The 23,424-nt window shown below is 39.6% G+C and overlaps 2 protein-coding genes across 2 annotated transcripts; one reads left to right on the top strand and one right to left on the bottom strand.

Annotated features, from left to right (window-relative positions):
• The first annotated feature begins 12,014 nt into the window (after positions 1-12,014).
• Positions 12,015-12,509, top strand: LOC148587665 (uncharacterized). Its single transcript, XM_088512750.1, has one exon. The coding sequence runs from the start codon at positions 12,015-12,017 to the stop codon at positions 12,507-12,509; it is 495 nt and encodes a 164-aa protein (XP_088368876.1).
• Positions 12,510-16,393: 3,884 nt separating this feature from the next.
• On the bottom strand, positions 16,394-17,172 carry LOC148587664 (kinesin-like protein KIN-14I). The gene is made up of 5 exons (XM_088512749.1): positions 17,044-17,172; positions 16,804-16,947; positions 16,675-16,718; positions 16,543-16,621; positions 16,394-16,489 (listed from the first exon to the last, which is right to left on the bottom strand). The coding sequence occupies exons 1-5, from the start codon at positions 17,170-17,172 to the stop codon at positions 16,394-16,396; spliced, it is 492 nt and encodes a 163-aa protein (XP_088368875.1).
• Positions 17,173-23,424: the final 6,252 nt, after the last annotated feature.

Genomic DNA, 23,424 nt, shown 5'->3' with positions numbered 1-23,424 from the left:
AGCAGCTTTCCTTCGCTTCCTGGGCCCGAGATTACGGTTGGGGCACGGGCTTCATCTCAGGTTTTGAAACTTTCCGAAGATGGTCGAGGAATCCTCCCGAAGGTGTCGGCCTTAACACAATAAAACCTGAAGATGTTCCTCCCACCGAAGAAGACATTTCAAAAATCTCCGTACTTGGCAAAGAGCAAATGCCTGACTGCAAAGGCATTTCAATTTTTGGTTTTGACCCATTTGCTCGGTGTCAAGTTGGAGAGTCTTCTACTGCGGCCGAGCATGCTGATGCTCAGGATGACTCGGAGGAGTCGGTGGCTGCATCTGACGATGAATGGGATTGCGCCTCTTCTTAAGTCTGCTAACTGTAAATACCGAGAGAACATCTCTCTTTTTGTATCTAATTTATACGAACTTTTGTAAATGAAAGAAATTTTTAACAATCACCATGAGAAAATCTTATGTTTGGTTTGTTCTGTTCGGTTCATATTAAACTTGCACATGAATATTTGCAAACATAACATATAACATACTATGTATACCCCCCCGATTCCCACAATTTCTAAATGTAATTTATACCGATGGGAATCTTAACGAGGCGTAAAAGACTTTGAACCGAGTGTAAAACTTGAATTAATATCACAATACGCCGTATGTTCAACCGAGGATGCGCTGTTTGCGAGCAAATTATGTTAAACCATGATAAGTGTATGTTTGCTTAAGGAAAATGCTTGGTATATGTATGCTCGTTTGAGGAATATGCTCGGTATGAAGGCTTAATGCTCGGTGGATTTTGTAGTTGTAGGGATATATGCACTTCATCATCGGGAAAGTGCCTTAGTGAAGCTTACCGAAATACGTTCGGGAACTTCTCTAGCTATATTTCTCCATTGAGGAACCTTTGAATAAAGGTTAAGTTCGGAAAGCGCTTTGTTCAGCTATATTTCCGAACTCTTCCTTGGGAAAGCGCCCTAGCAACGTATCGCCGAGTTACGCTCGGGAAAGTCTCAGGCTATATCTCGCCAAAGGGTTGGAAAGTGTTATAAATACTTTCCAAAGGATGATCCTCGGAAAAGCGCTTAGTGCAGCTATATTTTCCGAAGCGTTGAATCGCAAGTTTGTTAGTTATTGAGATCGGCATACTTAAGACATTCTTCCTCCTCGGGAAAGTGCTTTAGCGAAGTTTGGACCGAGCGAAACTCGGTGATTTCTCCAACTCTGTTTCACCGAGCTTAAATCTTTTTTAATAAAAGATTTGCGTTTGATTTAATGAAAATGCCTTGGAAAGAACCAATCGAGTGATGCTCGATAATTCTAGGGCAGTTTTTCATCAAATGCGTGGTCTGCCACATACTTAAGATTTTTGCACGATTATAATCTTAGAAAATCCTTCATTGATATATCTCGATCAACTATAAAAAGAATATAACAAAAGTGATGCTCTGAGAATTATAATCTTATACAAAATACTTCTTAAGATGTTCGGCATTCCATGGTCGTTAGAGTTGTTTTCTTTCGCAGTTTGCAAGGTGGTAAGCTCCTACTTTGCCACATTTGATCACCTGGTATGGTCCTTCCCAATTTGGTGCGAGCTTTCCCTCGGTTGCATCTTTGGTTGCCAAGGTGACTTTTTTCAAAACCAAATCTCTGACTTTGAAACTCCGATGCTTCACTCGTCGGTTGAAATACCGAGCTACCCTTTGTTGATATGCTGCCATTGTAACCTGGGCCTGATCTTGTTTTTCTTGCAACAAGTCCAAATGTAATTTTAGACCTTCGTCGTTGAAATCAGGGTTGAATGTGTTCACGCGAAAACTTCCTGATCCGACCTCGGTAGGGATGACAGCCTCGGTTCCGTAGGCTAAGGCGAAAGGAGTTTCCTCGGTTGGAGTCCTTCTGGTTGTGCGGTATGCCCATAGAACTTTGGGAAGATTTTCTGACCATTCACCCTTATGCTGGCCGAGCTTCTTCTTTAGAATCTTGAATATGGTTTTGTTCGTTGCTTCTACCTGCCCATTTGCTTGAGGATGTCTCGGAGATGAGAAGTATTGCCAAACATGACGTCCGGCACACCAACTTCGAAAGGACTCACAGTCAAACTGCTTACCATTGTCAGTGACAAATGCATAAGGAATCCCATATCGACAAATAACATTTCTACAAAGAAATTTCTCGATGTTTTTAGCGGTAATATTCACCAGAGCTTCGGCTTATGCCCATTTGGTGAAATAGTCTACAGCGACCACCACGAACCGGACTCCTCCTTTCCCTGTAGGTAATGGCCCTATTATATCCACCCCCCATTGTGAAAATGGCCATGGTGATGAAACCGAGCTCAATTCTTCTGGGGGTTGTTTGATAGCATTGGCAAAGCGCTGACAGCTATCACAAGTCTTGACCATATTTATGGAATCCTAGTTCATGCTTGGCCAAAAGAATCCTGCTCTTACTGCTTTGTGAGCCAAGATGCGGGGTCCCGAGTGACTGCCACAGATTCCTTCATGAATCTCTTGAAGAACATAATTACCCTCTTCCTTTGAGACACATTTAAGGAGTGGTAACATAAAACCTCGCTTGAAAAGAGCTCCATTGACCAGTGTGAACCGAGCAGCCTTTCGTTTTAACTGTACAGCCTTTTTCCTTTCCCCAGGCAAAATTCCTCTTTCAAGAAAACCAACAATTTCCTTAGCCCAAGCAGGCATAACCTCGATGGCTAGAATAAAAACCTTCTCGGCAATGGAAGGCTGTTGCTAAACTTGTATTATCTGATCAGATTCTCCCACCTCACACTCGGTTGAAAAGCCCAAACGGGCGAGATAGTCGGCCTTCTCGTTTTCTTCCCTTGGGATTTTAACAATGCAAAACTTCTTGAAAGACTTCTGCATACCCTGAATTTCGAACAAGTAGAGTTTCATTTTGGTGCCTTTAGCCTCAAACTCGCCACGAATATGGCCGACTATAACTTGCGAATCACTCCGAACTTCCACCAATTCTGCTTTTAGCTCTTGAGCTAAACCGAGCCCAGCTATTACAGCTTCATACTCGGCTTCGTTGTTGGTAGTTTTGAATTCTAACCTCAATGAGCTCTTCAACTCTCTTCCATCCGGCGTAATTATTACGACCCCGGCTCTGCCGTTTCTTTTGGTAGACGAACCATCCACATAAATTACCCATGTGCTCTCTTTCGGCCAATCTTCCTGGTCCTGAATGTTAGTGAATTCTACCACAAAGTCTGCTAAGGCTTGACCTTTGACAGCATTACGTGGGACAAAGTGAATGTCGAATTCACTCATTTCGATTGCCTAGTTGACCAGCCGACCAGACAAATCCAGCTTCTGAAGTACTTTCTTTAACGGATACTCGGTCAGGACATTGATTGTATGAGCTTGGAAGTACGGTCGGAGCTTTCTAGAGGCAATTACTAAGGCGAAAGCGAGTTTCTCCATCTGTACGTATCTTCCCTCAGCGCCATGCAGCGCTCGGCTGATGAAGTAGACTGGCTTTTGAACTCCTTCTTCCTCTCGGATCAAAGCCGCACTGACAGCAGTTGGTGATACTGCCAAGTATAGATACAATGTTTCACCAGGAATAGCTCGGCTGAGAAGAGGTGGACTAACCAGATACTTTTTAAGCTGTTCGAACGCGTGTTCGCACTCTTCAGACCATTCGAAAGCCTTGCGTAAAATTTTAAAAAACGGAAGACACTTATCTGTTGACCGAGAGATGAACCTATTCAAGGCTGCGATTCTTCCTGTCAACTGCTGTACTTGCTTCACATTCTTCGGAGATTGCATATCCAATACCGCCTGGATCTTCTCTGGATTAACCTCAATCCCTCAGCTAGACACCATATAACCGAGGAACTTCCCAGATGAAACTCCGAATGCACACTTTGTAGGGTTTAACTTCATCTTAAAACGTTCCAATCTTTTGAACACCTCCTGTAAGTCGGTAACATGGTTCATCTGCAGCTTGCTCTTGACCAGCATGTCATCAACATAAACCTCCATATTCTTATCAATCTGTTCTTGAAACATCCGGTTTACTAGCCTTTGGTAAGCTGCACCGGCATTCTTCAGACCGAATGGCATGACCTTGTAGCAATACAGGCCTCGGTCAGTAATGAAGGCTGTCTTCTCGTGATCAAATGGATGCATGAAAATCTGGTTATAGCTTGAAAAGGCATCCATGAAGCTCAGCAATTCATACCCTACTGTTGCATCAACTAAGGAGCTAATATGAGGTAATGGAAAGCTGTCCTTTGGGCAAGCTTTGTTGAGATCGGTAAAATCTACGCACATCCTCCACTTCCCAGAGGACTTTTTAATCATTACTATGTTGGATAGCCAATCAGGGTAATGTGCCTCTTCGATGAACTGCGCCTTCAGTAGTTTGCCTACTTCCTCGGTTATCGCCATGTTTCTATCGGGGGCAAACTTTCTTCGCTTCTGCTTTACTGGTTTGACCTTTGGATCGATGTTCAAGTGATGAACAATATCCCTAGGGTCAATCCCTGGCATGTCTTCTGGAGACCATGCAAAAACTTCAAGGTTCTGCCGGAGAAACCGAACAAGAGTTTCTTTAACTCTAGGAGCTAGCCGCGAACCAATCTTGACAACCTTTCCTTCAGCTATAGGTATATCAATCAGTGGCTCAACTGGCTCCTTCCTTAACTGCATCTTTCGCTCATCAGCTAAACTACCGATCGTTAATAGTGCTGATTATGGGTACTTCTTCAAAGATGTATTGTAACACTTTCTGGCAACAACTTGGTCTCCCCTAACCTCTCCGACCCCTTCAATGGTTGAAAACTTCATTTTCAAGTGATAGGTTGAAATGACCATCCTCAGTTGATTTAAAGCCGGGCGACCAATGATCATATTGTAAGCCGATGGTCAATCAATGACCAAAAAGTCCACCATGATAGTAGATTGTCTAGGAGCAGTCCCTGCTGTAACCGGAAGAGAAATCAAGCCAATAGGTTGGACATGCTCACCTGCAAATCCTATCAATGGTGACAAGAAAGGCTTCAACTTTTCTCGGCCAATGCCCAATTGTTGAACAACTGTCCAATAAATAATATCAGCCGAGCTTCCATTGTCTATCAAGACTCGGTGAATGGCATGGTTAGCTACCGTTAGAATGATCACCAAAGCATCATCATGTGGCATCGAGACCTCTTTTGCATCTTCCTCCGAGAATGTTAGAACACTCGGTTCCTTCTTCTGAATCATGGAGGGTTTTTCCAGTGTGAAGATTTCTTCCATTCCAGCTTGCTTGGCGTAAGCCTTCCTTGCCGAGCTTGATTCTCCTCCGCCAGCCAGACCTCCTGAGATGGTGTGAATTTCGCCAATAATAGCTTGATTCTAAGGATTTTGCTGTTGATTCTGCGTAATCCTCGGCCCATCTCGCCTTTGCCTCTGGTTACGTGATCGGTTGTTACCCTAACCCGAATGCTGTCCCTGTACATCCTGAACATTCTATTTTTTGTTGTTCTCCTCAGCCAAGAAATTCAGTAACTTCCCATTTCTCAGAAATTTTTCAATCTCAAACCGAAGACTGATACAATCCTCGGTCTGATGCCCATGATAGTTATGATACTCGCAGAACTTTTGAGTACTGCGGTGCTGGGGAGGGGACTTCATCCTTCCTGGCCATCGGAAACTCGGGTCCTTCTTAACTTCCATGAACACCTTATAAACGGTTGTATTCAAAGGCGTCCATCCCACATATTGTTGATGCTGGTTTGGATGAGGCAAAAGACCGGCCTTCTTATCCTGAATGTTAAGATTTTGACCGTCTTTTTTCTTCTTCTCGATTATAACTTTCGGTTTTGTCATAACCGGATCAGTAGCAAACTTACTCTCAACAGCTTTAGATTTCAGCAATGCCGAGATAGTTTCTTCTTGGTTGATGAATTCCTTGGCCTTGCTGTTGAACTGTCGCAAAGTTCCTGTTTTTGGCCTTTTTGACAACTCGGCCATCAGAGGCACTTCGGTTTGTATACCATGCATCAATGCGGAGAGAATGGTTTGCTCATCAGTACTCTCCACTGTCAGCTTCTCCCGATTAAATCGCGACAAATATTCTTTCAAGGATTCATCTTTTCCCTGCATTAGAGACAATAGATACACCGGGTTCTTCTTCCTTCTTCTAGTGGCAAAAAACTGACCCAGGAACTGTTGCCCAAGATAATCAAAGCCGTCAACCGATTTAGGGCTCACACTTCTGAACCATTCCTTTACGACTCCCTTTAAAGTTAAAGGGAAGGCTCGACAAGCAATTTCATCAAGAGTTTCATGAACGATGATATGAGCTCAGAAACTCTCCATATGGTCGGAAGGATCTCCACTTCCATCATATTCGCCAACTCGTGGAACCTTAAAATTACCAGGCATGGGGAATCTCATCACACGGTCGGTAAAAGGTAAGTTGGTGTATTGCATTAGATCTTCAGTAGCAGACCAATTTTCCCCATTCTCAATTAAGAAAGCCATCTTTTCGACCTTCTGCTGGAGATCTTTAATGTCTTTGTGCACAGCAGTCTCTGTAGGCTTATCAAGATACGACCGAACATGACGGGAATGGCTACACTAAGAGTTACCGTGGTGGGTTTTGGCATGGCTGGACTCGCCATGGCGTGACCTGCCAACCGACTGTGAATGCTTGGCAAGCTCTTGTCGACTAGTGTTTGCTTTAGCTCGAACAGTATGAGAATTGCCTTGTATTGAGCTTCTAGTGTCTGGTTGGGTTGACTGACGTCGGGCTGATGGTGGTAGGTTCCTGTGAGACTCTTCTCGTCTTCTCTTCTGTGCCGAGTCTTCTCTAGGAGGTAGCCTAGAGACGATCTCTTCATTCTGCTTCCTCATAGCCTCAACAGACTCGGCTATTTGCTTCATAAAATTCACCATGACAGCTATTTGTGGATTTGGATCATGTGAGGTTCCGGGTATATCTGTTTGGATGTTTGGGATGATATGAGGAGATGTGCCAGAGTGTGGAGGTGTGTTCACCATATCGGAGTATATGAGATTTAGTAAGAACCGATAAAATATCGTTCCCACAGACAGCGCCAAACTGTTGAAGCAGTTTTCCGAATGATGACGCGGAAAGGGGTTAGCACAATAGTTGATGACCGAAAGCTGAGCTGAAAATAAGAGATGAGGAAAAAAGCATCAAGGCTGCCGGCGTTGTCCGGCCAGAGGAAGCTCCGATGCCTAAGTTAGTCACAGTGTTTAAGGGAAAAATGAACTTGAAGATTATAGATCAAAGAAAGGATAAGCAAAGTATTCAGCTTTAGAGGGTGAAAAGAAGTTACCGAAATAATGAGAGGGGACCCCCCTTTTATAGGCATCGAATTGTTCCTGTTCATCTAACACCGTGGATTTACCGAGTATCCACGTGTTGACAATATACTAAAACAAGATATTTATTTCTGACATTCTAATATTTCTAAGAGTAATGCTCGGTACCTGCCTTAAGCTCGGTTGACCAAGCTTGACAGTTGAGTATCAATAGCCCAATCAAATAAAGCTGCTTTACCGAACATGAGTTTGTTTTAAATAGTAAAAATGACCGAGTATGAGGAATGGGCCGATAGATCAGAATTGGGCCCAAGTAAGCCGAAATTTGACCCAACACAATTAAAATGATGTGAATGATGTAATAGAAAAAAATAATTTTTATTTTATAATTTAATTTATTAATGTTACTTAATAAACTTTCATATGAGAGACAAACAATTTAGACTGTTAAAATCATTATTTGCTTTGAATTTTAGTACTTGAGTTTTCAATTTCAAAAATAAGGTATTTAGGTTTTGCTCAAATTTTAAATAAATCAATTTGTCACTTTATCATCAAAATTAACGGTTTATCATGTGCCTCGTTCATGTCATTTGACATCCCAGCCTCTATGTTAGCACTTAATATCAATGCCACATCATTAAATAAGTATACCAAGTCATCCACAAAAAAAATTAAAAAAAGAACCGGTTTAGATAAACAAACACCATCTTATTTGTCATTCCAATCTTCTCGGTCTATAGCATCAAAATCATCATGGGTTCATCTTTGTGTCCAGAGACAGAGGAATAGAGCCGGTATAAGCCATGGCCTCCCCCAAATTCACCAGGTAATTTTTTTTTTTTTTGGCCTATTGGTCCTTACTAATTAAATTTTTTGGCCCTTAGGTCTTGTCGATACTAATTGTTACCTCCATCCTTGTTTGTGTCAAAATTCTATCAGTGACAAGATTTTTTCTCGTGAATTGTTGGGTCATGGATCAGCTTCATAAGGCCCAATAGACTTATAGGCCCGATCCAGCAAGCTAACAGAATTGTTAAGGCTTCGAACAACTTAGCCTGATTAGGTCTCGGACGGCCCAGTCCGAGACCCAACTCATTTGGGGCAAAACGGTCTTGTGATGAGGATAGGTCGGTCATTTTACAATGCAAATATCAATACACTCTTGATAAACGGGTAATCTTATCCCATATTTGAAAAGGCTATCCACCTTCAATCAGAACGTGGACAAGTTGTCAACATAGAAGCCCATATGATTATCCGAGAACAACTCAAGCATTTAAATATGAGGTTATTAGATAAAACCTCTTATCCTATAATTTCAAACTCCTAAGATTGAGGAACGGCTAACAACCTATATCCTTCGCCAATAACTGTACAGCAAATACTGAGGGATATGGAGGTCATCAATCACGGAACTACAACTACTGAATGCCTATAAAATGCAAGTCAGATCTCAACTTTCAGGTGATCGCAACTCTTACTTTCTAGCTCTTTGTTGCTTATATTTTCTTCCTCCAAAATACTAATTTAGGCATCAGAGCTTCCCCGTCGGAGCAACCGCTGGTAGCCTTGATTCTTTCCCTGTTTGTTCATTTTGGAGCCCGACTCCTCCTCGGCCACAGTAGCAGATTTCTAGCGAGTGTGTCACGTTACCCCTCAGAAAACTGTGCATAAGCAGTTTTGCCCCGTCTGTGGGAACTCAATTTTTATCAATTCTTACCATCTACAATCCGAAATGGTGACTACACGTTCACATCCTCAACCAGAGACTCAAGCCGGTGCACCCCGCGCAACTGGAACGCCTCATACTTTCACCGAATTCATGAAACAGATGACTGAATCCATGGATGTACTGAAGAAGCAAAATGAAGATCTTGCAACAAGGCTCACGATCGCTGAAGGCCATAATAGCCGGACGGATCAAGCGCGTATAGAGAGGCGAGCGAAAGAGCATGAAGAGTGACGTGAAAGAGAGAGACGCGAAGAGATCTGTAGAGGGAAGCGGGCTCAAAACCATCACGAAGTTGATGCAAGTTCTGTTCATGGCAGCCATCATACGACTGTACAAAACGAGAGATCTCACCATACCAGGCATAACGAGACCAACGTTAATGCCGATGTGGAAGATCTAAAGAGGAAGTACGATGAAATGGCCTGCCAAATGGCTGATGGTGGAGATGGAGATAAATCAATGGCATTGGAACTCATGGAGAGTACCAATCTACCCTTCACTGATCGAGTGATGAGCTACCTTTTACCTAACAAGTTTAAGATGTCTCATATAGATAAATATGATGGCAGCGGAGATTCTGCGAAGCATATGGAAAGTCTTCGCGCACATTTTGTCCTTCATGGTACTCCAGATGAGAGCTGAGGGGCCATTGATGGCTAAACTAACGAAGAAATCTACCTATCTAACTCTTCGCTAGTTTTTAAATAAGGTTGAGGAATACATCAACCAGGAAGAAACTGTTGGGGCTCTCATGAAGTCTCAGAAGGAACCCACCCATGTCAAAACCAGTAGTGACAAGGTAGTACCAGTAAGCTCCGGGAAAAAAGAAGAGAAGAACCTGAAGAAGTCAGGGAAGAAAGTTGCTCCTTCTTTTCCATAGGTGGAGCCTCAGAGAATGCAAGGCCAGAGGATCACCCCATTGAACACTAGTTTGACCGAGATATTCATGGAGATCAGGAGAGATCTTGCTTTCAAATGGCCAACCAGAATGAGAGGGGGTCTGAGAAGACGTGACCCTCAAAAGTTCTGTGAATACCACCACGACCACGGTCATTTAATTGAGGAATGCGTAACCCTACGCTAGGAGATTGAAAACCAGATCAGGAGTGGTTAGCTGTTAAGATTCCTGGCAGATGAGAGGAATAGGGGTAGAAACCCTCAGGAGCTCCCATTGCTTGAAGGAAACCGAGAGGCTCTCAGAGACCAGGAGATGAGTGATGTGCAAAATACTACCTAAATTAATAGATAATATTTAGTACCTTTTAACTCACAAGTGCACTAGATCAAAACAGTAGTATAGTAGGCAAATACGAGATCATTCCCACAAGGATTGGTAAATTATGTTTAGAAGTAAATTCCTATTTAATTAAAAGATAAAATTCAATTGTCACGATTGAATTCAATAAACAAAAACTAAAAGGATTAGGGTTTTGATATCCACCACTAATTATATTAAGCTAATATATCAATATGCCAATGCTTTGATCAAGTTATGTCTATCTAATGTTTGTCAACCTAAGGGCATGGTGTATACTCCTTAAGCTAGAGATTTTCCTAAGCAACGAGTTAGGCATGGTGTATACTCTAACTCTTTTCTTCCCTAAAGGATTTAGCATGGTATATACTAAGTTGTTCTTTAGAAAAGCATATGTTCTATGGAAATCGACAAACACACGAGGCCTAGGGCATGGGTGTATACTCCTGGTTCCTCATGTTGATTAACCCAAGAATCCGGCGTGGATATCTCTTGTTAATTATGTTAAACCCAGGACTTGGTCATCCAAATTGATTTAACTAACTAGTTCATACCACATGCATATGTTGATTAGGCATACACATGTGAGGAATTCATGCAAGCAGGTATTAATCAAGTTAAATAGCACAACAAGATCATCACAAAGGCGCCAATATTGAAATATTTATTAAACATAACTAGGGCTTCAATCTAGCCCTAAATAAAATATAAAGTACATAACAAAGATAAAAGGTGGAAGAGAAGAAAAACCCAAACTCCTCTTAATTCAACCTTCAGTTCCTTTCCAGAGCTTGTGCCTCTTTTCTCCACACCAATTCCTAGAGGCTAAGAGGTCTATTTATAGGCTTTAGAAGTCCTTGTTACACAAGTAAACCTAGGAATGTCATAGGGTTTTAATCCTATTACAAGTTGAAGTTGGAAAACCCTAATATGGAAATACTAACAAGCTGGCCGCACTTTTGACTTTGTCTCCTGTGCACGGGTGCGATCGATCGCAACCCGTGTGCGCTCGATTGCACGTCTGCAATCGAGCCTCCACTGTTGTGCGCTCGATCGCACGTAGCCGCATCATGCATATTTTCTCTAGTCGTGCACTCGATCGTAAGGATCCTGCGATCGATCACAGTGTCATGGAGCTCCAATTTTCTCAATCTTCTCTTTTGAGCCCAAATCACCTAGTTTTATTTTATTTTCTTCTAAAAGGCCGTAAAAGCATGAAAAACACAAAAATGAATTAAAATTTCCTAATTAACTAAAACCAAATGATTAAAACATGCAAGTTAAGGGCTGAAAATATGAATATTTTAGCACTTATCAATGAGGCAGAGATAGGATGCTGGTCAGAGGAATGATCGGTACCTTGAGCCGATACACAATCGGCAGGCTAAACCAATAAACAATCGGGATGCGCATCCACCGCCTCGAAATCAGGATGTAGTAGATGAGATCCACACTATCTTTGGAGGGATAGCTGGTGGAGGAAAGTCTAATTCAGCAAGGAAGGCACATGCAAGAAGCATGCAACACGAAGAGGTTTTCTCTTTGCAAAGGCCTCCTAAGGTCACCAAGAAGAATTCATTTGTTTGTTCTTTTCTAAGGAAGATGCCAGGGAGTAGTGATGCCCCATGATGATGTGATAAAATTAACGGTAGCTAACCATGTGATCCATCGAATCTTAGTGGACAATGGAAGCTCGGCCGATATTCTTTATTGGCCAATTTTTAAACAAATGAGCATTCATCGTGACGGGATCAAACCGTTTGGTTCACCTTTGATCGGATTTGCAAAAGAGCAAGTCCAACCCCTAGGACTCATCTCCCTCCCTGTAACAGCGGGAACATTCCCCAAGCAATCAACTGTTATGGTGGACTTCTTGGTGGTTGACAGACCGTCTCCCTACAACGCAATCATTGGTCGGCCAGCTTTGAACAAGTTGAAGGCTGCAACTTCGACTTATCACCTGATGATGAAGTTCCCTACAAAAGAGGGAGTGGGAGAAGTGAAAGGAGATGAAGTGGCAACAAGAAAATGTTACAACACTTCTCTCAAGAAGGCCTCGAACCCCACTCTAACAATCGGCGCAGAGGGTAGCAGAAGCAAGGATGAACCGAAAGGTGAATTGGCTGAACCATTGGAGGATGTAGTTGTGGGGGAAGGTAAAGTTGTGAAGATCGGGACACAAGTCACCCCAAAAGTTCGAGACGGTCTCGTCACCTTCCTCTAAGAAAACATAGAGGTATTTGCATGGACTCATCAAGACATGCCAGGAATCAGCCCTAAGGACATCTTCACCAGCTCAATGTGGATCCGAGTATGAAGCCGATGAAGCAAAAGGGAAGAAAGTTTGCTCCAGAGCAAACTATGGCTATAGCTGAAGAAGTAGAGAAGTTACTTTAAGCTTGGTTCATCGAAGAAGTCTACTATCCCCATTGGTTAGCCAATGTTTTATTGGTTAAGAAATCCAATCGGAAGTGGAGAATGTGCATGGGCTTCACCGACCTCATTGAAGCATGTCCGAAAGACAACTTCCCTTACCGCGTATTGACGAGTTGGTGGACTCGATAGCCGGGTACAACTTGCTTAGTTTTATGGATGCCTTTTATGGTTACAACTATATCTACATGCATCCAAAATATCGAGAGAAGACCGCGTTCATAACGAACCGAGACTTATACTGCTACAAAGTCATGCCCTTCAGCCTAAAGAACGCAGCGGTGACGTACCAAAGACTAGTAAACAAGATGTTCCAAGACCAGATCGGATGCAACATGAAGGTCTATGTTGATGACATGCTAGTCAAGAGTGTGCTACCGCAAGATCATATATATGACTTACAAGAAACGTTTAAGACATTGAAGCAGTACGGGATGAAGCTGAATCCCGCGAAGTGCGTGTTTGGAGTATCATCAAGAAAATTTCTCGGTTACATGGTGTCAAACCGAGGAATAGAGGCCAATCCTGAAAAGATCCAAGCAGTCCTGGATATACAATCCCCTGAGAACACGAAGCAGCTTCAGCAGTTAACAGGTAGACTTGCGGCGTTTAACCGTTTCATCTCTCATTCAATCAACAAATGCCTTCCATTCTTTAAAATTTTGAGGAAAGCCTTTGAGTGGCTTGAAGAATGTGAAGAAGCTTTCGAACATCTGAAGAAGTACCTAGTTAGTCCACCTCTGTTGAGCTGAACTGTTCTCGGAGAAGCATTATATTTGTACCTAGCTGTCTTTCCAATGGCAATCAATGCAACTCTCGTCCGAGAAGAAGAAGGCATACAGAAGCCAGTATACTTTGTCAGCCGAGCCTTGAGAGGGGCCAAGGAAAGGTATCCCTAGAAAAAGTTGTCCTTCGCTCTAACTATTGCCTCAAGGAAGCTTCGGCCATACTTTCAAGCCCACACCATAAGAGTTCTAACCGAGTACCCATTGAAAAAAGTGCTACAGAAGTTAGATCTATCTGGCAAATCTGCTAATTGGGCGATTGAACTCAGGAAATTTGATATTAAATTCCTCACACGAAATGCCATCAAAGGTCAGTCATTGACGAATTTTCTAGCAGAATTCACCAATTTGACCGACACTGAAGAATGGCTAAGGGATGAGACGTGGGTGATTTATGTGGATGGGTCATCAACAAGAAGACATGGCGGAGCCAGAGTAGTGTTAATCACACCTAACGGAGAAGAGCTGTGTATCGTTGAAGTTGGAGCTCTAGACTACCAACAATGAAGTCAAGTACGAAGCAGTCTTGGCAGGACTTAGCTTGGCTCGTGAAATGGGAGCCGAATTCGTGGAATTACGAAGCGACTCTCAAGTAATTGTCAGACATATCCAAGGTGAATTCGAAGCTAAGGGAGAGAAGATGAAGCTGTACTTATCGAAAGTATAAGATATGCAGAACTCTTTCAAAAAATTCTGCATCATAAAGATCCCAAGGGAGGAGAACGAAAGAGCCGACCATCTAGCTCGGATGGCGTCGACGACAAGTGACAACATGGGAGAACCTAAAGAACAAGTCCAGATCCTAACACAACCTACCATAGCTAAGACAATCTCAGTATCGGCAACCGAGGTGATACTCGAATGGCAAAAGGAGATAGTGGAATACCTGGAGAGGGGAACCCTCCCGTCAAAAAAGAAACTGGTGACCCAATCGAGGACTAAAGTTGCTAGATTTACCATGGTAAATGGGACCTTATACAAACAGGGTTTCACGTTACGACTCCTCAAATGTGTCTACAGGAAAGAAGGTGATTACATCCTTTATGAGATCTATGAGGGCATCTACGGCAATCATTCAGGAGCAAGAGTGCTGGCGCACAAAGCAATCCGAGCAGATTTTTATTGGCCGAACTTGAGTCGACACTCGGTCAAGATGTCCAAAATTCTGACAAGTGCCAGCGCCTCGCCAACGTTACCAAGCAGCCCCTGAGGAATTAAGCTCAATCTCCTCACCATGGCCCTTCTCACAATGAGGGGTAGATATAGTCGGACCATTACCTCGTGGAAAGGGGGTGTTCGATTTGTAGTCGTGGCTATGGATGATTTCACCAAATGGGCTGAAGTAAAAGCCCTAGTTAACATCACAGCCAAGAGTATAGAGCGGTTTCTATGGAAGAACGTCATCTGTCGATAAGGCATTCCGCATGCATTCGTCACATATAATGGAAAACAATTCGACTAAGATTCATTATGAGAATAGTGTGCCAAACTCCACATAAGAAACTAATTCTCATCTTCAAGGCATTCCCAGGCTAACGGACAAGTAGAAGCCACCAATAAGACGATCTTCAAAATTTTGAAGAAAAAACTTAGAGATCGTAAAGGAAATTGGGCAGATGATCTTCCAGAAGTCTTATGGGCGTACTGAACTACGAAAAGAACTCCAACCCTAGAGACCCCATATGCTTTAGCCTTTGGAACAGAGGTAGTCATTCCAACCGAGGTGGGGTTGGGCAATTTTCGAGTAGAAACCTTTCGGCCTCACACTAATGATGAGGGTATCAAACTGCATTTGGACTTGCTACAGGAGAAACGGCATCAAGCCCAAGTAACCATGTCAGCTTACCAGGAAAAAATGGCTCGGTACTTCAACAAGAGAGTCAAGCATATAAGCTTTAGGGTGGGAGATCTAGTTTTACGAAAAGTCACCATCATTACCAAGGACCCAGCTGAAGGGAAGCTAGCTTCAAACTGGGAAGGACCCTAGAAGGTGATCGAGAGCCGAAGAGAGGGAGCGTATTACCTCGAAGATTCTGAAGGAAAAGCACTCCCTAGGCCATAGAGTGCCGAGTACCTCAAAAAATACTTTGTCTAAGTTATTGTAATAATGGGACCCGTTTTATGTTGTAAGTTTCATTTCATTAAATAAAAGAGTCTCCCAAGATTACAATAGCATTCAAAGTTTGAAGAATAAAGCCAAAGAGCTCTCCCGAGATTAAACTTGGCAAGCATAACTAAGGCACTTTTTCAAGTTTAACCTGCCAAGAACATAAAGCCTCTGAAGAAGGATTGTTCGGAAAAGGTTAATCTCAAGAACCCGAGAGCCCTCGTCCGCTGCTCGTCTGACGCATGTCCAGACGACTATGTTAATTTCCTAGTTTTCCTGTTTTATTTTCGTGCTCGTCCGAATGACTTTATGTCCCCTCCGGACGGCTATGTTAGTTTCTCCTTTTTTTCCTATTTTATTTCCATGCTTGTCTGTACGGCGTTATGTCCCGTCCGGATGGCCATCGTAGCTTTTCAATTCCGATTTTATTTCATATTTCAATTAGGGTTTGGAGTCTTGGGGCTATAAATATATGTTTGTAATCCTAAGAATGCAGCTTTCATTATTATTTCAGTTTTTCATTAATAAGAAGCCTCAGAGTTGAGTTTTCATCATATTTTCCTTCAAGCCATAGATAGACTCTATAGTTTTGAAAAGAATTCTCAAATCTTTGATAAACTCAAGATCTAAAATTAATTATATTTCTTCTTGTTACTGTGTTCTTTGCATCCCACAAAGTCAGGCTGCATCAATAAATATATATATCACAAGCTAAAGAGTATTACAAAATTCAGATACAATGCATCCATTAATGCAACTAAAGGCAAAGCATCCCAACAAACATTAGACCACAGATCGATGCTTCAAACCTTCATGACGAAAGCCTGAAGGAAATTCCAAATTGAAAAAGGATCTGTCTGCCCAAATTGTTTCCTTCTGCTGAAAAATAAAGAAAGAAAAATGATTGTTTTGGATAACCAAAGCTAACATACCAGCTCAAATTGGCTTGAAATGCAATGCTCAAACTCCTCCACAACCTTACTTAGCACAGATTCAACCAAATTTCCCTCCCTGAAATTTAACAAATTTATTTTGAATTACTATACAAATTTCTATCCGTAAACCATATATGTTCTATCCTCAGCATCTGATGTATGTGCAAAATGGGCTAAAAGCAGAAATTTCTATTTTAATGAAAAACAGAGATACTAAATTCCCTAATTCTTTGAGAATCTTGATCCCTGAATACATACTTGTTCCAGATCAGGCGCCTCAAACGTAGGAATTCCCATTTCCTGCACAGCCACCAGGAAATTCTTCACATTCTCAAAGTACCGAAATGCGGACAATGCGGCCCCATCAAGAACCAGAGCAGAATCACATGGACTTTCCACCACCTGAAAAGAAATCAAACTACTGCTTAAACATCCCAAATTGAAAAAACAAAAAAGACACAGAATTGAAATGAAGATAAGGATGAGGAAAAGGCTAACCTTGGGCACAGCTCCAGAGTAAACCTTGTTGAGCACATTGCAGAGAATGATCCCACTTCTCAATCCCAACCTGAACTCCTCCTCCGACGGCTCCGTCGGCAAATCCTTCGCCCCCACTACTCCCACCATCTTCCTCAGCCACCCCGCCGCTTCGTTCCTTCTCGACGCTATCAATCACCAAAACAAAAAAAAAACCCATCAACCAATCTCTCCCATTCATTCACCACAACTAACACAAACTTACTGATTTTCCTCTATTTGGATGCTGAGAAAATGAAACAAGATACGAAAAGAAAATAATAATATAAAAATAATAAAATACCAGCTTCCTCAGCTTTTCTAGACTCATCGATCTATCACAACCCAAACACTAGACAACTCCAAATTAGAATTACCCAATTCAGATTTGAGATACTCAACATAAATCTCCAAACACAAATCAAAGTCAACTACAAAATCTAACCCAACAAAAATGAGAAATAATAAAAATCAAGCTCACACCACTCTTCTTAGCAACCGAAATCCACCTCAAGCAAATTCAATATTATCAAAAACTAATCCAAAACTTCTACAACAAGAAGAACACCGGCCACAAAAATTACAAAAATTTTAAAGTTTAAAGAGGTTACCTCGACGATTTTTCTCCCCTTCTTTTTCTTCTCTGGCTTCCCCGAACGATCCACCCTCTCTCTCTTTCTTTCTCTCTCCCTCGCTCTCTCTCCCTCTTCCAGCTTCTTAGCAAAGCCTTGTATGAAAGCTTTCGTCGGTCAAAGTTTGGGAGAGCAGCGGTAGAGAGATTGAGAGTGAGAGTGATGAGGGAGGTGAGTGAGAGGGGTGTTAGGGAGGATTCTGGTGTTTTGAAGGTTTGGGGAAAAAAAGACGCGGTTTATGAAATTTTTGGTCCAAAAATTTCAGATACCCCGCCACTGGATGGCGCTTATTTTTTGCACTCAATAAGGGCGACCCTAATTAGCCTCAATTTTTTTTTTCTTTTAAAAAAAATTATACTTATAATTTTTTAATTTTTATTTATTTTTGTTTTTCTTTATTTTCTCCTGTAATATGTTTTTATTATTATAATATTAACTAATAATTTCCGTTTAATAAATTTTTATGTTAAAGAATAAAGATCATTAAGTTGATATTTATCTTATAATTAATTATAAGATCAATACAAAATCCAAAGATAATATAAGATCAATATAACTAATGCACTAAGTTAATATAAAAAGCTTATAGTTCAATTGAATGTTCAATTGAACCTTCAATTGTATTCAGTTTGAATGATCAATTGATCTTATCATGATCAATCTAACTAATTCATTAGGATCAATCGGATGTTTGATCGATCAATTGATTATATTACGATCAATCGAACTAATTCACTAGGATCGATCGGATTTTTGATCGAATGTTTGATCCTATCATGATTAATCGAACTAATTCACTATGATCGATCAGATGTTTGATCGATCATTTGATCCTATCACAATAAATCGAACTAATTCACTAGGATCGATCGGATATTCGATCAAACATTTGATCTTATTACGATCAATCGAACTAATTCATTAGGATCGATCGGATGTTTGATCGATCATTTGATCCTATCACGATCAATCGAATTAATTCAATTTCAATTTCAATTGTTTCAATCATTTGATCTTATCACGATCAATCGAACTAATTCATTATGATTGATCGGATATTTGATCAATCCGATAAGATCAATATAACTAAGGCACTAAGATAATATAAAAAGCTAACAGTTCAATTGAATGTTCGATTGAACCTTCAATTGTATCCAGTTTGATCTATCAATTGATCATACCACAGTCAATCGAACTAATTCAGTAGGATCAATCGGACATTTGATTCTATCATGATCAATCAAACCAATTTATTATGATCGATCATATGTTTGATCGAACGATTGATCCTATCGCAATCAATCGAACTAATTCATTAGGATCGATCGGATGTTTGATCGATCATTTAATCATATCACGATCAATCGAACTAATTCTTTACGATCGATCGGATGTTTGATTGAACATTTGATCCCATTACAATCAATCAAACTAATATGTAATAGTATTGATCGGAATTGATTTAATTTATCAGATGTTTGATTGAACCTTCAATCATGTCAAGTTTTATTGATTGTATCCCGATCAATTTAAGTAATGCACTAATATAATATAAAATGCATAGAGTTCAATTCAATGTTCGATCGAACATTTAATTTGTTTGAATTTTGTTCGATCATTTGATCTTATCACGATCGATGGAACAAATGCACTAGCTAGATTTTACGGTTTATATTTTATGTTGTTATATTTAATAGTGTAAAATCTTTCCATAAGGTATCAATATATTCATCATATAATATATATACACTATTAGATCTGTAAAATTTAATATGAATTATGAAATGGGAATTAAGTCTTCAAATTAGTCCGAATGAAAACTTTATCCTCCAAATGGAACTCTTAACCAAATGGCAAATATATACAAATTAAAATCTTTCTTTAGGAGGATGGAATTGAAATAGAAGAATTTTTCTATTTTTTTTCTTTTAAAAAAAAAACATATATATATATATATATTGAAACAACTGTACATATGGAATAAGTGAAAGGGAGAGCTTTACTTTTACGGTTAAAATTTTATTTTGTTATATTTAATGGTGCATATTGTGTCACTTTATTTGAAAATTTTAAATAATGCAATGATATATACACAATTTTAGTGGACGCTATTGGGCATCAATTTTTTTTTTTATTTTATTATTTTTTTTTCTACCTACTCTTTAGGGTCGATTCTAATACTTAAGTATTAGGGTTGACTTTAAAAGTCGACCCTAATAATGGGTTTTCAGTGTCCACTTTAGTGGATGCTATTGGTCATCAATTTTATTTTTTTTAATTTTCCTACATACTCTTTTTGTCGACCATAATACTTAAGTATTAGGAAAGTCGACCCTAATAATGGCTCTTCAGCGTCCACTTTTAGTGGACGCTATTGGTCATCAATTTTATTTTTTTTATTTTATTTTTTAATTTTTCTACCTACTCTTTAGGGTCGACAAAGTTGACCCTAATACTTATGTATTAGGGTCGACTTTGAGAGTCGACCCTAATAATAAATCTTCAGCGTCCACTTTTAGTGGACGCTATTGGTCATCAATTTTATTTTTTTATTCTTTTTTTAATTTTTCTACGTACTCTTTAGGGTTGACAAAGTTGACCCTAATAATGGCTCTTCAGCATCCACTTTTAGTGGACGCTATTGGTCATCAATTTTTTTTTTTTTTTTTTTTTTTTTAATTTTTCTACCTACTCTTTAGGGTCGACTTGGACGCTATTGGTCATCAATTTTATTTTTTTATTTTATTTTTAATTTTTCTACCTACTCATTAGGGTCGACTTTCAAAGTCAACCCTAATAATGGCTCTTCAACGTCCACTTTTAGTGGATGCTATTGGTCATCAATTTTATTTTTTAATTTTTTTTTTAATTTTTCTACCTACTCTTTAGGGTCGACTTTGAGAGTCGACCCTAATAATGGGTCTTCAGCGTCCACTTTTAGTAGACGTTATTGGTCATCAATTTTATTTTTTTATTTTATTTTTTAATTTTTCTAGCTACTCTTTAGGGTCGACTTTCAAAGTCGACCCTAATAATGTGTCTTCAGCGTCCTCGTTGAGTGGACGCTATTGGTCATCAATTTTATTTTTTTATTTTTTATTTTAATTTTTCTACCTACTCTTTAGGAAAGTCGACCCTATTGATCTTTTTCCCACCTCTTGAATAATTCCCGCGTGTACATTAGGGTTGAGTTATTAGTGTCCACTGTAGAGTGGACGCTAATATTCATCTTTTCGGTCGGCTATTAGCGTCCACTTGGATGTGGACGCTAATGCTTAACTATTAGGGGCGACTTTTCAAAGTCGCCCCTAATAGTTGAGTATTAGGGGCCACTATAAGTCGCCCCCAATGAGTAAATTTCTTATAGTGTCACATGAGACACTTTCCAGTTTTGTAATCAATTTAGCATGACCGTGTATCATTAATTAGATGGTCATATTGGACCACTTCTTCTCCTTCTTTTTGTTTTATGAAGAAGTGTCTTGTCCTTACAAGCAAAAATGAAAAAGAAGCATTTTGAGAGATGAATTGTTTTTAGATGACTTCGTAATATGTCTCTTTTTAGTAGGTGATATTTTTCAAGTAGTTTGATGCAAGAATCAACCTGAATTTCATAATTCTAGAATATACAATTTCTTTAAAATTGTAGAGAATCCTATTCCCTAATGCTATTTAATATTTTCTATACTCTTATTTTGTTGGTATATATAGGTCCTAAAAATTTTATAATTGATTTTTTTTTTTATAAAAAAAAAAAAAAAAAAAAAAATAAGAGGATGAAAAAGGCATAAGAGAATACAGAGGACCCGGGCATGCAAAAATGCGCAACAAAAGGCAGTTCTGGAAAATATGAAAATATTTGTTGTCAAAGGAAACCTTCCAAAATCTAACAATTATTTTTACGAATATTGCTACAAATTTGTCTAGAGAAAACCGGAAACTAAAAGTTTTGGATTAATTCATTCTCATAATTGAGAGTTTCTTGTTGAATCTATTTGTGGTTCGAATTAATTTATTTCTTTTGTTGACAATTCATGCTTAAAAGGAAGAGTGATGTTTTTCCTGCATGTGTTATAGACTTTAAGGCTGTCGTGGAAAACCAACAGTGAGAAAGATTAAATGTTTGAAAACTGATAATGGAACCAAATGTACTATTAATGAATTTAAAAGGTTCTGTAATGAGAATAGAATTTTACGTCTGGAAGGGGATTAGTGCCCTAAGGGCACCCCCATCTAATTCCCATAGGACAACAAGCTCAGCCAAGTAGTCCTACGGAATTGGGGGCTACTGGAATGGCAGGGCCATAACCTTGTTGGCCCAATATCCAAGCCACCTAGGCACGAGTTTTGGGCCACCAAAAAGGCCCCAAACCCATGCCTGCCAACAAGCATGCCCACCTGGCAAAGTCCGGCTTGAGGCACACGTCGCCACGTAATAAGGTAACTGTGCTACCTCAAAATTTTAAAATTCAAAATACATTTTCCTAAGCATTAACTACTTTTATATTAATGCAACCATTCCGTAAATTTGTTTAAAACTTTTTATTTAAAAGCAACCAAAGTATCCAACTTTTTAATTTTCATCGAAGATTCGACTGTGGACCATCTCGCAAAATAAAGACACAAGTTCTGAAGTAATGCTAGAAGTTACTTTTGTATTACTTTTGTGTCATTTTAATAATAATATAGCTCATAAAATTATCATTAGACTTGTAATTGATCATTATTGAATTTTGGATCAAATAGTAATCTTAAAGCCACTTATTTTTTTAGAGACGTAAAAGTGATATAGAAAAGACTTTTAAAATTACTCAAAGTTCTCATATGAGTTTGTTGAGATAAAATAATTTTAAGGATCCCAATGAAACAAAAAATAGTAGGATAGGAAATAACACAATCATACAAAATACCAAAAATTAAGTGATTTGGCTTAACAAACTTATATCTATTGGACAACTCAAAACAAAGTTACTATCAAAATAATAGACAACTAGAAGAAAATTTACAAATAAACCAATCAAACCCAAAAAACCACGTTCAACCCAAATCTCCTCGTGGAACTAGAATAAAATGGTGTATCTCTCACTTACACAAAAGACGTTGCCTCTGACATTATAAGTCACTCTTTTTCCTTTTTCTCTCGCACACGAAGCTGCTGCTGCTGCTTTTGCTCTCATAAAATGCCCAAATGTTGGAAGCCTTCACCATGAGGTAAAGTGAAACAAGACTTCTCTATGAAGTAAAATAAAGAGACAAAAAAGAAAGCAATAAAATCAAGGCACCACACGACATTAATTAAGCATCTTGCCCTTTAAAATGAGAATGTAGTTCTTAGGCATCACCACTTTTGTTATCCAATCCTTTCCTTAAATTCGTAGAATTATGCGACCACTTCCTCACACAGAGATTTACAACTTACAAGCAACAGTTTTGGAAGACAGCCCGTCCAGCCCCGTAAGTAATTACTTCATCTTTTTCATCAAATTTTGTGTTTGTATAGTTAAATTAATTATCTCATTATAAGGTTTTTGGTTTACTAGATGAGTAAGGAGAAAATAGATAAAAAAAAATTATACACTATTTTTAGAAGAGCAACAAAAGTAGTGATCAAACTCCTAAAGAAAAAGTGAATGTTGTCCGGGAGGCAAGCATAATGGCTTCCCTTTATTTTTCTCTTTGTAGTCTATATTTATTATAATTTTCTTCTGCCCCAGAATTTGAGTTAAGCTTT

Source organism: Corylus avellana, chromosome 2, assembly GCF_965113065.1.
Source record: "Corylus avellana chromosome 2, dhCorAvel1.hap1.2, whole genome shotgun sequence".
Classification (NCBI taxonomy): domain Eukaryota; kingdom Viridiplantae; phylum Streptophyta; class Magnoliopsida; order Fagales; family Betulaceae; genus Corylus; species Corylus avellana.
This window is presented reverse-complemented; position numbering and strand designations above follow the sequence as displayed.